At 36.9% G+C, this 15,444-nt stretch overlaps 2 protein-coding genes across 2 annotated transcripts; one reads left to right on the forward strand and one right to left on the reverse strand.

The window, feature by feature from the left end:
* Positions 1 to 1,367: 1,367 nt before the first annotated feature.
* On the forward strand, positions 1,368 to 15,444 carry LOC148199021 (exosome complex component RRP41 homolog). The gene is made up of 11 exons (XM_088112012.1): positions 1,368 to 1,830; positions 12,278 to 12,324; positions 12,410 to 12,470; positions 12,639 to 12,674; positions 12,765 to 12,832; positions 13,592 to 13,670; positions 13,756 to 13,792; positions 13,912 to 14,028; positions 14,153 to 14,238; positions 15,207 to 15,296; positions 15,397 to 15,444. The coding sequence occupies exons 2-11, from the start codon at positions 12,278 to 12,280 to the stop codon at positions 15,442 to 15,444; spliced, it is 669 nt and encodes a 222-aa protein (XP_087968138.1). The 5' UTR covers positions 1,368 to 1,830.
* On the reverse strand, positions 4,463 to 5,881 carry LOC148199022 (exosome complex component RRP41 homolog). Its single transcript, XM_088112010.1, has 5 exons — positions 5,835 to 5,881; positions 5,689 to 5,749; positions 5,485 to 5,520; positions 5,326 to 5,393; positions 4,463 to 4,562 (listed from the first exon to the last, which is right to left on the reverse strand). Exons 1-5 carry the CDS (start codon positions 5,879 to 5,881, stop codon positions 4,463 to 4,465), a joined length of 312 nt encoding a protein of 103 aa, XP_087968136.1.

A 15,444-nucleotide genomic window follows, 5' to 3' on the forward strand; every position in this document is an offset into this window, starting at 1 on the left:
AACAATGCTGGAAGAAGAAAATTTGGAGGATGCCAACTTGGTAGAAGTTGAAGTTAAAGCTGAGCAGTAGAGTGCTTGTTCCGTAGTGGCTGTTAGGCTTTCTGTACTGAATTTTGGAAGTTCTGTATATAGTTTTGCAGAACTGTTTCATCCAGATTTGATTTTGTATTTTTGATAGATTCTGAACGCTGTAATTGTAGTACGTTCAGTTTTAATTTTTGAGCAGCTGTTGTAAATATTAAAGACTGCACTGTATTTTCTGTAAATGTGATTAGTTCTGATTAATGGTAATTACTATTTATTGGGATGTTACACAAGGGGGGGAGGCTGAAGATTTGCACCAAAATTCTAGAGAAAATGTGAGAGAAGAGAGTTGGAGGAAATTCTAGTTGAAGAGGGGAAATTCTGGAAGTTTCCGGAGAACGGTTTGAGAAGAGGAAACTAAGTCTGGAATAGAGGTAAGGGGAGCTAACCTTGAGTATCTCCTTTTGTATTATCTTGAGTCTTGAATATGCTATATTTTGCTTTTGTCTGATCTTAAATCTTGAATATGGAGTATTTTGTTTCTGTATGATTTTGAATTTAAATGAGAGTATGCTTTTGTGTTGATATCCAAGTGTGATAGTTGTAAAACGTGATATTGATTATGTTATGCCATTTGTATGTTATTAGTTGTTTATTTTTGTATTTTGGAAGGATTAGAAATTGTCTAACCGGCTCTGCCAGATTCAATTTCTTGTTTCCCCAAACATTTTATTGCTTTCCTTGTTTATTTTTATCGTATTTTGGAAGGATTAGAAGTTGTCTAACCGGCTCTGCCAGATTCAACTTCTTGTTTCCCCAAACGTTTTATTTCTTTACTTATTTATTTTATTGCATTTTGGAAGGATTAGAAGTTGTCTAACCGGCTCTGCCAGATTCAACTTCTTGTTTCCCCAAACTATTTATTGCTTTACTTATTTATTTTATTGCATTTTTGGAAGGATTAGAAGTTGTCTAACCGGCTCTGCCAGATTCAACTTCTTATTTCCCCATACATGTTATTGTTCTTGTTATTTAATTATATTGTATTTTTGGATGGATTAGAAGTTGTCTAACCGGCTCTGCCAGAGATTCAACTTCTTGTTTCCCCATGAATTTTTATATTAGGATTATTTTTATGATTGTCAAATATTGTATTCTTATATGACCATTTACAGTAATATTTTATTATTGTTAATTGTTTATAATTATCTTGTATGAATTTTGTAAGACCCGTAAATTTTGGATGGTGGGGGACATGGTGGGGGCATGGTGGTCACCCACCTCTTTGACTATTGGGAGTGCATTATTGGAGTGCAATGATAGGAATGGGAGAATGAGGGGGGAATGGTCTCAGTAGGGGCATCTACTCTCGGATGCCATGGCCATGTACTTCTTCTTCATTCACGGTTGCAGCTGCTGGTGTGTTGGACTTCTCTTCTTTGCTTCCAAACTATAATTTCTTGTAAAGGCCGTGAAGCTTTCTTCACGCTGCTGCTGGATGCTTTCGGAAGTCCTCTCCTTTATTCCAAAACTTAGTGCTTTGGTGTATGCTTGCCACAACGGGAGAACAACCCAGAGGAAGGAAATCCTTTCTTCCCTTTTTCAACCGTCCAAGAGCACCCAAGGGAAGCAGTACCAATTTTAGAAGAACTGAGAGGAGGATCTGGGTTGAGCATCTTGTGAGGGTGGAGTTCTTGCACCAAGATCTGGGAGAGGAAGTGGAGAGCTGTTGAAGTTGCTAGGAGATCTTGATCTGCACGTCTAGGAGGAGATTGATCCCAAAACTTACAAGGAAGTCTTCAAGAGGTAAGGGGAGCTTGATTTATTTCCTTGATTTTTGAGTTATTAGTGTTTGATGCAAAACTGGGTAAAATCTGGGAAGAAGGAATGAAAATGGAGGTTTTCTGGGCTTTCTGGACTCTGGTGCGATTCTGCAGAATTTCTGCAGAATGCGCGTTCGTCCAATTTTGGGGAGTCAAAATTGGACGTTCGTCCTAACAGTGCTCGACCAAATAGTGGTCAGCCAACTTCTGAACGTTCGTCCAATTCTGGTGAAATTGGACGTTCGTCCAAATTGTTGAGCGTTCGGTTCCGAACGAACGTCCGCGTTCGTTCGTCATAATATATGGGACGCTCGTCCAAGTGGTATTTAAACAGTGAATTATGAGCGTTCGTCCGTAACTTAGTATTTTGGTGGAGTAATCTTGAACGTTCGGCCTTAGTCTCAAGACGAACGTCCATAGGTTATAAAGAGCGTTCGTTCTTTGAAGATGTCTGATATTATGCGCTCGTCCAAAGTGTCCAATGGTTTAGCGTTCGGCCTAAGTGATGGATCTTAGCGTTCGGCTTTTGGGTTTAACGACCGTTCGGTTTTGCAGTATAAGTGAGCGTTCGGTTTTTGAGTGTAAGTGAGCGCTCGGTTTTTGAGTGTAAGTGAGCGCTCGGTTTTTGGGTATAATGAGCGTTCGGTTTTTGGATATAAGTGAGCGTTCGGTTTTAAGTGTTCGGTGTGGATCTTAAACGTTCGTCCTTGAATTTGTAAACGTTCGTCCTTTAATTTGTGAACGTCCTTGGTCTGTGAGCGTTCGTCCTTGGAGCTCGGTTAGGTTTGGTGTTCATCGGCAGCGTTCGGCCTTTTATGAGGATTGATTTCAGAACGTTCGTTCAGATAGTATCGGAGTTGGAAATAACGTTCGGCAATGCATGAATCCGTGGGAGTATTTTGAAGCAATTATTGAGAATTGTGGGTTATTTCCTTGATCCAATATTGGATTAGTTATACATATTATTGAGAATATGTATGACTTCGTGATTGAGCACGTTTATTCTAGTTATACATATTATTGAGAATATGTATGACTTCGTGATTGAGCACGTTTATTCGGTTGGAGGTTGTGACATCCCAAAAATACAGTCATAAACCATATAATTAGAAAATCACAGTTAATAATAAAACAGTAAAGTTTTATTACTAAAAATAAAATCGAACGAACGAAAGCTCAAGGACAAACGTCCTTGAGTACAGTCTTACATCAATAACGAACGAACGCGCAAAGCCGCACGTCCTCACAAGAGTTACAAATTTCAGCCGAACGTACAATTAAAACTTGACCGAACGGTTTACACGGAAATTACCGAACGGTCGTACAAACCAAAAGCAAACAGCTAAGTGATCGAACAACCATTATAGCACACTGCTACACTACTAGCCGAACCTCTTACTGCTCGGTCTTCACTTCAATTCGGAGCACTTTTGGACGAACGCTCAATTCGGAGCACTTTTGGACGAACGCTCAGTTCAAAACCGAGCGCCATTTTGAGCGAGCGTTCGGTATCAGACCGAACACCAATTAGGACGAGCGCTCATCATAAAAACCGAGCACCCTAAAGGACGAACGCTCAATCAGAGTATTTTGACACGAGGACGCTCGTCCTCCACTAGATTACTATTTAAATGAGAGAATCAACATTTCACTGTTACTTACTGGAAAACCGAACGGTCAATGACCGTGCAGTAGGAACGTACATATTTATGGGAAATTCTCTTACAATCCATTCTCATTCCAGTTCATATCATCATTAACTTTCACAGTTAATACGACTCATATCATGTAAATTCATATATTTCATTTCACCAAATTAGCGAACGTTCATGCATCTCAAGCACATTAACATCATGCATTATACTCATCCAGCAAATAACGATCGTTCAAACATTTCATACGTATCATACATCATGCATTAATTTCATGCAGTAAATTAACGAACGCTCATACAAGGCACACCACATGAATTAAATCAAATAAGCTTCCCTTACTTGGAAAATGAACGAACGTCCACAGATGCGCAAATTACAATTCTCCACTACAATTTCTCCTACCGCCAACGCTTGTTATCCACACAGCTTCACTAACCGAACGTTCTTCTCTGGAAGTCCTTGACGCCGAGCGTCCTTCTACGGTGCTGGAATACAGAATTGGAGGGGATGAAACGGTGGTGTGTCTTAGAGAGAGGGTGCAGAGAGTTTAGAGAGAAGGAGGAGAGAAAGAATTTCTCAGAAATGAAGGAAAGAGGGGGCGTGCAGTGGGAGTGGGGAATAAATTCAGATCTCAGATTTGTTCCCACCCCCTTTCCAGCGCACGTCCAGTCTGGCAGCCAGCGCACGTTCCCACTTTGGCAGACACATTCCCATGCTGCCAGGGCACTCCACCACGCTCCTGTCGGCCATGCTGGACGGTCGTCCACTCTGAGGTTGCCACGTGTTTTCCACTACCATCGGACGCACGTTCACACCCTGGCATCCGACAGACGCTGCTGTCTCCACGTGTGTCGCTGAGGTGGCGCGCTCTCAGACTGCCACGTTTTTTTTTTTTTTTTCTGAGGCCTGACATTCCCCCCAACTACAAAAATTTTCGTCCTCGAAAATTAAGACGTGCTCTCAAAGAGATGGGGATAAAACCTGAGATCGAGGCAATAGATGTGTCAATATAGATGCTTCCATGGTTTGCCGAATAACCAGGGAAATTTCAGTTGATCTCCTGTAGAATGAGAACTTCAAATCACGTAGTAAAAAATAAGAAGTGATCCTATTATCCTTCTGTAAGAGAACCTTACAATGAGAACCATATTAAAACTATGAAGGAAAAGCAAAACAGGATAACATTTATATCTGCAAACATTGATGGTTAAGCCATTCAAAACTATTCAGTGAGTTTTGGCCAAAGATTACTCAAAAAGTCAAAGCTTGCAAAAAAGATTAAAAATGAGAAAAGGCAGTAAAAGGGTGCATGGGGTTAAGCTTTTCATTGTTTTATGATACATAACCCATTGTTGAGCCTGTAGTCAGCTATATCAAAGGCATGGAGCAGCCAGCCCCAAAAACACTACAATACGTTAGTGGATAGCAAGATAGTTGTTACATAGAAAATTATGAATGCAAGATTAAAAAAAAATTATACTGTATCACATGAACAAATGCAATATATATATATATATATATATATATTACTAATTAATAATATATATATTACTAATTAATAATCAAAATTTATACTCTAAAAGTCTAAACATGCATTACCACCATTGCTATTAAATTCTTACCTCAGTAAAAAGATCAAAAAGTCCAATTTACAAATTACAAGGCACTCTTAAGATAGATTCTACTAATGCAACATTCACTATCATCCCAGTAGTCTATGCTCCAATACCATTTTGATAAGTATAAAACTACGAATATATAAAAAATAAGTGAAAGGTCAAAAAGAATAGGAAGTTAAACAAAAGCAAGTAAATGAGCAAAACCTGTCACCCTTTGATTTCCTCATGCGATCTCCAGTGCTAAAATTAGCCATGCTGTACTCACACCGAACCTATAGACATACATTGCACATAAGCAACAATTAAGTTTTTGTTACAATTCATATAAATACAGACAACATAACTTAGAAAAAAAAAAACTACCAGAGCATGGTTGGTTATTTGGCTTCTATTTTGCACCTGAAATGCAGAGAAGTTACTAAAGAAAAATAGCAAATCATCTAAAGCTCAACTACAACATCAAAGTTTTTTAAATGTCTAAACCAACTAACACTGAAAAAGGATAGTTAACAATCCTTAAATTACATAGACAAATTTTCATTAGCAAGGTAAATAATTAAACAGTACCTCTCTAGGGCCATAGACGGCAGTAATAACTTTTGTATTACCCATCTCAAACATGGCAGAACTGTTTTCAAAATAAAAAAACTTTATGGTCAAATGCTTCAAATGATATCACAACTTAATTTTCTAAAAAGCTAAAATTCATTTACCCATCTGCTTTGGATACAGCACCAATTTCTGCACCAATTTGTCGCATCTACAATATACCATAAAGAGAGGAGAAAAAGTTAAAGGCAAAAGATCAGTAGAGAAAGAAATATAAAATCATAGATTTAGATCCTCTGCAGTGAAGGAATAACACTTTAGAGGATAAACTGCAGTGATAGTCATTGAGATTTTAATAACTTCATAGTTTCTTATACATGTACATATATTTTATCACACTCTTAAATACTAAATTTTTAATAAATAGTAATAACTTCACCTTATCCTCTAAAGTGCATCTCCTCATTTTAAATAGTCGAATCCCAAAATCATGTCCAAATCACAGCTGTTAAATAGGACTGAATTCCATAGGCCAGACCTTAAAATGCTGCTTTCAATTAGCTCATTTTGTCATAGGACCAAGTTCATATATCTCACTAAAAAAGGTTGGTTAGACATCCTTAGGGTTAGAACCCTCCATTTTCTTACTTTTATCATTTGGCAAACTACAACATTTGTAGCTTTTAAGTGATATGATGGAATCGTACTTGACGTAGTCCTCTTTTTGTATTTTTTTACTTTTTATAGTTTAGCTCTTAAGGAGCATGGGTTACTATAAATACCCAGCTCCTCTATTGTATTGTCACTTTTGAACTGAATGAGAATTATATTTCTGAAATCAGAATAATTCTCTCTTAAAAGTCATAGGCTAGAGAGTCCAAAGACTTCCTCTCGCCACCTTCCAAGCACACTCTATTTTTCCATTTCTCCAAAATTCCACGGTGCTACTCATTCCTCCACGCCACCTCTCCTTCGCTGCCACCTCGCATGCGTCAGCGTTTTTCAATTCCTTCTTCAGCCACGCGTCCGCTCCCTCGTTCCACATCATTTGCTTTTCTTCTCACACATCATCAGACACGCACAGCCACATTCTCTCTTTCGTGAGAGCTTTTTCTCCATCTCGCAGAACCACATCTCGTTCTTCCACTCAAGAGTTTCCTCGTCGCCAGCCATTCTTCATCACAAATCCATCTCTTCTCCTCCGTAAGTATCAGATTCACAAGTTTCTTCATCTTTCTTTCACTGTCACCAAATCATCTGCACATTTGTCTAGGGTTTCTTCATCCTTCATCATTTTCTCTGATTTTAGCCGATTAAAATTACTTTTGATTCGTTCCAAACCTTTTCCACCGTTCAATCTTCATTTTGAACCGATTAATCGGTTCATATTGGGTTTCCTTCCATTTCTAGGGTTTCTATCGAGTTTAACCCTCTGTTTTTGTCATTTTCCGTTGTGTATTCTTCGTCGGAGAAGCTTCGAGGAGGTCCGGTTTGTATTCGCGCAGCTTCAATCAACCTCTCCTCGGGCGTTCGTCCATCATGGTAGGTTTTAATGTTTATCAGAACTAAGGTTATTGACTGCTTCTAATCTGTTTATATGCTTTTTCGCAGTTCAAAATGTGCCCTTACACATTTCCATTACCCATGGCATGGCTCATCTATGTATAACCCATATGCAGAATTATCTGCAGATCTTATATATACTAATTAACATAAAGCTTCAGTAATTCATGACTATGTAAGAATTCATGTAGAATATTATTATTTATTAATACTCCGCATTTCATACGCTTCATGAGTATTCTTGAAAGATCTAAAGGAGCCTTTTTTGGAATGAATATTAAGTGAAGAAAAAAGGAGGAAAAAAAAAGCCCAAGAAAAAAATAATAGCTGTACCTCCATGGGTCTGCGACCATCCAGTCGAAGTCCTTCTGGCCTGACGTATTCCATCCTCAAGTCAATCTATGGCAGAGACAAAAGGGAGACAAAGATGAGACATAAGCAGCTGGATTTTGTTTTTATTTGCTTTATATTCTTGGCTTCCAAAAAAAATGATATTTTCTACTAAAGTTATTAAAACAAAATGGTGAGATTTTGATGAATCTGAGCCATTTAAAAGTTTGTGTTGGCTCAAGTAGTTTGTGGGTCATGCAGTGAGATGAGTGAGAGAGCAGTTCGAATTAATAACACTGCTCAATTGAAAACATACCGAACAAACTCCAGTTGCTCTGTAAAGATTAGGATGAAAACAAGGTTACAAAAAATCAAGCAATCTGAACTTTGAATGAATATCATATAGACAACAACAAACATTTACCCAATAAGTGGGGCACTAGGTAAATAATATTGCAGAAATAAATATTAGAAATAAGCAAACAACAAAATAACAACGCATTTGAAGAAAATAAATCTAGTCGTGTCCCTACCCTTTTAAACATTTAAGTTTGCTCTTAATCTTACTGCAAGCAAAGAAAAAGAGGAAAGTACACCACGGACAGAAAGATATTGTAAAGGGGTGGTTCTCGAAGCAAATTCAATCTGCATACTGTTATTATTTTTATTTTATTCTAGCACTCCCCGAATTTCAACAAATTTCTAAAGGAGAATGAGCAGGCTTTTAGTTTAATAGTTACAGAAGAAAGATTTGGGTCAATTATATATGAGAAGGACAGTGTTCCCTTCCCACTTAATAAACTAACAACACAGAGCAATGATTTTAGTGACTCGGTTATGCTATAGATCAATTTTATGGTTGAGTGGTATGCAAGTTCAAGATGTAGGATTTTTAAGAAGAGTTTTTGTGAGATCGATACAAAGGGCAAGGAAGGGTTATAAGTTTGATTGAGAGAACGATATAGTATAGGAGTAATTGGTTATCAAGATGTTCAATGTTTGAAGCTTATACAAAGCTGTCGTAAACTCCATTTTTCTTGGTTGTAAATGTTGAATTGATTAAATTAGAAAAGCATAGCAACTTTTACGAGTTTAACAGAAAATAGGGATTGGGTGGTGAGTGGTGACACTGCAAGGCACTACACATGACAACGCAAACATTGAAAGGGTTTGAACTTTGATGACCAGAGAGAGAGAAAAGGAAAAGTACCTGACTGACGGCGAGATTTGCCGGTGGCTGTTACGCTCTGTGTGGCGACGGCGAGAACGGAAGTTGGTCCGCGCACTGCAAACGAGCCTAGTCTAGGCAGGGTTCCGCTGTTCGGTGTTTAAATAGGTCACTAAATAGGTTTAATAGGTCCTATTTTTTTTCTTCGGGGAGTGCTAGAATAAAATAAAAATAATAACAGTAAGATTAAGAGCAAACTTAAATGTTTAAAAGGGTAGGGACACGACCAGATTTATTTTCTTCAAATGCGTTGTTATTTTGTTGTTTGCTGATTTCTAATATTTATTTCTGCAATATTATTTCAAAGTTCAGATTGCTTGATTTTTTGTAACCTTGTTTACATCCTAATCTTTAGGGAGCAACTGGAGTTTGTTCGGTAGATTGTAACGTCACAGGGACCGTCGACTGCCCCCACAGATCACCACTAGGCTTTCTAGTGTGCTTTGTCCTCACTCGCACACTTTCCGGGAAAACTTCCCAGAAGGTCACCCATCCTAGAATTACTCTAGGCTAAGCACGCTTAACCATGGAGTTCTTATGAGTCGGGCAACCGAAAAGCAAATGCATTTGGTGATATGAGTAGTCAAATCAATTCCTTTAAGCTATCCTTCAATGGTATAGTCCCATACCTATATAGTCTCCAGATCCCTCTCATTCCGGTGTATGTTCGATTCATCCATGTACCCCTTCCACCGGAAGCCTTGCCAGGAGCCGCTCCTTGTCTGTGCCCCCTGCACCATGCTACCTGCACCGGCGTCACTCCTCGCACTCTCATCAGTGCCCGGGTGTCACATGCTGACATCCCAAAATATATAACAATGTATATATGTAGAATGCAGCGATTATAATAATAGAAAGCAGTTAAGAGTACACAATAGATAGAATTAAGGAGTACAGTTATCCAAGTCTGGCTGGGAAACTTTAAAACTTAAGTACAAGTTCATAATTCTCCAAAACACAGATCATGCTAAAATGAAGGCTAGAAGTCTTTCAAAATAAAGAGTTGTTTAGCTAGTAGAAATCCTAAGCACTAGGGGCTGGGTTTTCCTCAACTTCCAAAGCTTGCTCCAAAGGTACATCATCACCTACTGCTCACATCCAAAGGATTGGATGATCATCGCAAGGGGAAAGGCAAACACATGCAACACATACAATTCATTTTCAATCAATCTAGCAGTTACCAGAATATCCATACACATATAAACACCTTAGTCATCATAAACATAAGCATTCATTTCATAAAACTCATCAAGACAAGCATCCTATCATGTTAAGACTCTAGACACGTCCCTTTGACCATTCTGCAGAATTCTGCAGAATTATGCAGAATTCTGCATAATGGTAACAGAACCTCCCTTTGACCATTTCTAACCACTTTTCTCAACTTCTTAGACTCTTAATTATCGTTTTAGACTTAATTAAACTTGTCCAACTGATTCTAAGCATTCCTACTACCATTTTTAAGTGATTAAAGTTCACTTTCAGCTCCAAAACACTAACTTCAACAACTTAGGGACCCAAATTTGATTCTACTACTTGGAACATGTTTCCGACCACTCTTATGTTTCTAACAAGTCACAATGGACTTGTCTAGGCTGCCCAAACAGTCCAGGAACACTGCAGCCTTCATTTACTCAAAATCCCTACCTCACTTCCTCTAAAATGGCCTAAAATTGACCCTAAAGACACTTTATTTCCTTTCTAACAGCACTACCACAGAATTTTCACGCTAAAACAGTTCCAACATACACAATTCCATCATTCTAAGTCATTCCAAACAGTTTATAGACATCAATCACCAAATACACATAACACACACTTCCATACATGCATTTCAAGTCTAGCTAGAACCAAGTTCATGCTTCCACCACAAACCACTACAAATTTTATCATGCATTCACTCCACACAGTAAAATCAAAAGTAGAACTAGCTCCCCTTACCTCTAGTGTAGACAACCAAGCTCAAGTAGGAACCCTAGACCACTTGCTTGCACTCTCAAAATGTTAGAATCACCTATAAATCATCAATTGATAATAGAAAACGAATCTTAGAACCCAATAGAAGCTAGATTACGGAAGAAAACGAAATGGGTTGCATGCAACAAGTTCAATCACATGCTTACAACCCTAGGGCACATGAGAAAGGGGGTTTTCTTACCGGTTCTGATTAGAGAAATTGATCGACTAAGAGCAAGACCCGCTACTTTGTGATCGTTGGGGCAGCACCTAATCGAGAATTTAATGGTTCAGTGTGAAGAAGGGAAAGGGAGAAGATATAGGGGGAGGAGAGAGCTTGCAGGAAGAGGAATGGTTTCTCAGACAAGAGGAATGAGTTAAAAATCAATGTTTCAAAACTAATGTAATTTTATTTTAAAGTACTCAACCTCTCATCTTTTCCACTTGTCATCCCCTTTTTGCTGACTCAAATCCAAGTCCTTACACAGATTCTGCAAAATCTCACCATTTTGTTTCAATAACTTTAGTAGAAAATATCATTCTTTTTTTGGAAGCCAAGAATATAAAGCAAAATAAAACAAAATCCAGCTGCTTATGTCTCATCTTTGTCTCCTTTTTGTCTCTGCCATAGATTGACCTGAGGATGGAATACGTCAGCCCAGAAGGACTTCGACTGGATGGTCGCAGACCCATGGAGGTACAGCTATTATTTTTTTCTTGGGCTTTTTTTTTCCTCCTTTTTTCTTCACTTAATATTCATTCCAAAAAAGGTTCCTTTAGATCTTTCAAGAATACTCATGAAGCGTATGAAATGCGGAGTATTAATAAATAATAATATCCTACATGAATTCTTACATAGTCATGAATTACTGAAGCTTTATGTTAATTAGTATATATAAGATCTGTAGATAGTTCTGCATATGGGTTATACATAGATGAGCCATGCCATGGGTAATGGAAATGTGTAAGGTCACATTTTGAACTGCAAAAAAACATATAAACAGATTAGAAGCAGTCAATAACCTTAGTTTTGATAAACATTAAAACCTATCACTTAAAAGCTACAAATGTTGTAGTTTGCCAAATGATAAAAGTAAGAAAATGGAGGGTTCTAACCCTAAGGATGTCTAACCAACCTTTTTTAGTGAGATATATGAACTTGGTCCTATGACAAAATGAGTTAATTGAAAGCAGCATTTTAAGGTTTGGCCTATGGAATTCAGTCCTATTTAACAGCTATGATTTGGACATGATTTTGGGATTCGACTATTTAAAATGAGGAGATGCACTTTAGAGGATAAGGTGAAGTTATTACTATTTATTAAAAATTTAGTATTTAAGAGTGCGATAAAATATATGTACATGTATAAGAAACTATGAAGTTATTAAAATCTCAATGACTATTACTGCAGTTTATCCTCTAAAGTGTTATTCCTTCACTGCAGAGGATCTAAATCTATGATTTTATATTTCTTTCTCTACTGATCTTTTGCCTTTAACTTTTTCTCCTCTCTTTATGGTATATTGTAGATGCGACAAATTCGTGCAGAAATTGGTGCTGTATCCAAAGCAGATGGGTAAATGAATTTTAGCTTTTTAGAAAATTAAGTTGTGATATCATTTGAAGCATTTGACCATAAAGTTTTTTTATTTTGAAAACAGTTCTGCCATGTTTGAGATGGGTAATACAAAAGTTATTGCTGCCGTCTATGGCCCTAGAGAGGTACTGTTTAATTATTTACCTTGCTAATGAAAATTTGTCTATGTAATTTAAGGATTGTTAACTATCCTTTTTCAGTGTTAGTTGGTTTAGACATTTAAAAAACTTTGATGTTGTAGTTGAGCTTTAGATGATTTGCTGTTTTTCTTTAGTAACTTCTCTGCATTTCAGGTGCAAAATAGAAGCCAAATAACCAACCATGCTCTGGTAGTTTTTTTTTTCTAAGTTATGTTGTCTGTATTTATATGAATTGTAACAAAAACTTAATTGTTGCTTATGTGCAATGTATGTCTATAGGTTCGGTGTGAGTACAGCATGGCTAATTTTAGCACTGGAGATCGCATGAGGAAATCAAAGGGTGACAGGTTTTGCTCATTTACTTGCTTTTGTTTAACTTCCTATTCTTTTTTACCTTTCACTTATTTTTTATATATTCGTAGTTTTATACTTATCAAAATGGTATTGGAGCATAGACTACTAGGATGATAATGAATGTTGCATTAGTAGAATCTATCTTAAGAGTGCCTTATAATTTGTAAATTGGACTTTTTGATCTTTTTACTGAGGTAAGAATTTAATAGCAATGGTAGTAATGCATGTTTAGACTTTTAGAGTATAAATTTTGATTATTAATTAGTAATATATATATATATATATATATATATATATATATATATATATTGCATTTGTTCATGTGATACAGTATAATTTTTTTTTTTAATCTTGCATTCATAATTTTCTATGTAACAACTATCTTGCTATCCACTAACGTATTGTAGTGTTTTTGGGGCTGGCTGCTCCATGCCTTTGATATAGCTGACTACAGGCTCAGCAATGGGTTATGTATCATAAAACAATGAAAAGCTTAACCCCATGCACCCTTTTACTGCCTTTTCTCATTTTTAATCTTTTTTGCAAGCTTTGACTTTTTTGAGTAATCTTTGGCCAAAACTCACTGAATAGTTTTGAATGGCTTAACCATCAATGTTTGCAGATATAAATGTTATCCTGTTTTGCTTTTCCTTCATAGTTTTAATATGGTTCTCATTGTAAGGTTCTCTTACAGAAGGATAATAGGATCACTTCTTATTTTTACTACGTGATTTGAAGTTCTCATTCTACAGGAGATCAACTGAAATTTCCCTGGTTATTCGGCAAACCATGGAAGCATCTATATTGACACATCTATTGCCTCGATCTCAGGTTTTATTACACATTAAGAACTTATTTTGTCATATGCTTTGCTTTCCCCTAGTCCTCCCTAATGTTTTACTTATTAAATTTGCAGATAGATATATATGTCCAAGTTCTCCAAGCAGATGGAGGTAACTAAGACTTGATAATGGGATCTTGTGATTCTCTTCTGTCATTGCCATTTTATTTTCTCTCTTTACTCATTTAATATGTACATTAATTTTGGGTGATGTTGACATGTCTTTTATAGGAACTAGATCTGCTTGTATAAATGCTGCAACTTTGGCCCTTGCCGATGCTGGGATCCCTATGCGTGATCTTGTAACATCCTGCAGTGCCGGATACCTTAACAGCACAAGTCTGCTTGGTATATATCTGTTTTTACTCTAAATTTGAACTGGCTAAATACAAGTGTGGTATGTCTGTTTTGTTTCTGTCTACTTCTGATGCACGGGCTGCCCTAATTATTAAAGGTTTCTGAATGTGTACAGATTTGAACTATGTAGAAGACAGTGCTGGAGGTCCTGATGTAACCCTAGGAATTCTGCCAAAGTTGGATAAAGTAACACTGCTTCAGGTTAATTCATGTCTTGTTATTTTCTCTGTATATATTGTGTAGTCAACCAGGTAAATTAGTTCAAAAGAAAGGAAAACTTTTTATTGCTCTCTCAGTCATTGGTACTCACGTAGTAAAGAGTCTGGTGGTGTTGAAGCTGTAATTCCTCTTCCTTCAAAAACTGTTCTTGTTATTAGAGATTTTGGAGAGAACAGTAGAGTTTTAACCCTTGATTACTCGAGGGAATAGGTGCATGTTCGGAAATCCCCAAAAGAAGCTTATCTAAGCTCGCCTCAGATTTAACAACTTAATAGTTTGCTGTACACATGAATCTTTTTTCAAATATCAGTTGTTTTTTAATCAACAGATACTTCTTACGAAGGTTCCTGATAGAGTGATTTGCTGTTGTACCCTTTGATGGAGTTATGTCATGACAAATCTTCTTTTTAGTCTGAGTTAATGTTTGATCAAGTGTAACTTAATTTTCACTAGTATCATACTTGGTAACTCTTTATTTGGAATTCCAGTTCAGCATCTTTTACTTTTTTAGTTGCAGATCTTTTGTTGATACTTTAAATTTTGACTGAAGAAATATAGTTGATATATTCTTTCCGCCACCTTATTATAGGATGAAATTCATGTATGGTCCACAAAACAGAGAGGGAGGGTAACTTCATTTGGTGGGGCTGGCATAGATTTTTTCCAATGACAGTTTATCAGTCAGTTTATTGCTCCCATTCTTAGATTGATATTATGGAGTTAAATTTGTTTCGAACACGTGCCACTATGTAAAGGCTGGTTGAGATTGTGAACCTTCAAAGTTTTAATCAGAAATTTACTACTATCATTATTATGAAAAGCATGCAATGCTTTTCTTTTCTCATCCAGCTTATTTCATTCGTTCACTCCCTGCCATATTCCGTAGTTTAGAATGGAAAAGCTCCTAGTTTAATTTTATTTGCACTAATTTCTGTTGTTACTGTCTATAGATGGATTCTAAACTACCAATTGACATTTTGGAAAATGTTATGCAACTGGCAATCGAAGGATGCAAAGCAATAGCAAACTACATTCGAGAAGTAAGAACCTGCTGACACTTTTGTGATTATACTAAGAGGAGTCCAAACAAGTTTTACATTAATTTCACTGCTTAAATCCTGTTTCTTTGTTGGCTGGCAGATTTTGCTGGAGAACACAAAGCAACTGGAGTATCGACGAGGTGTATAG

The sequence above is a fragment of the Vigna umbellata genome, chromosome 4, assembly GCF_029865625.1.
Source record: "Vigna umbellata cultivar VRB3 chromosome 4, Vumbellata_1.0, whole genome shotgun sequence".
Taxonomy (NCBI): Eukaryota; Viridiplantae; Streptophyta; class Magnoliopsida; order Fabales; family Fabaceae; genus Vigna; species Vigna umbellata.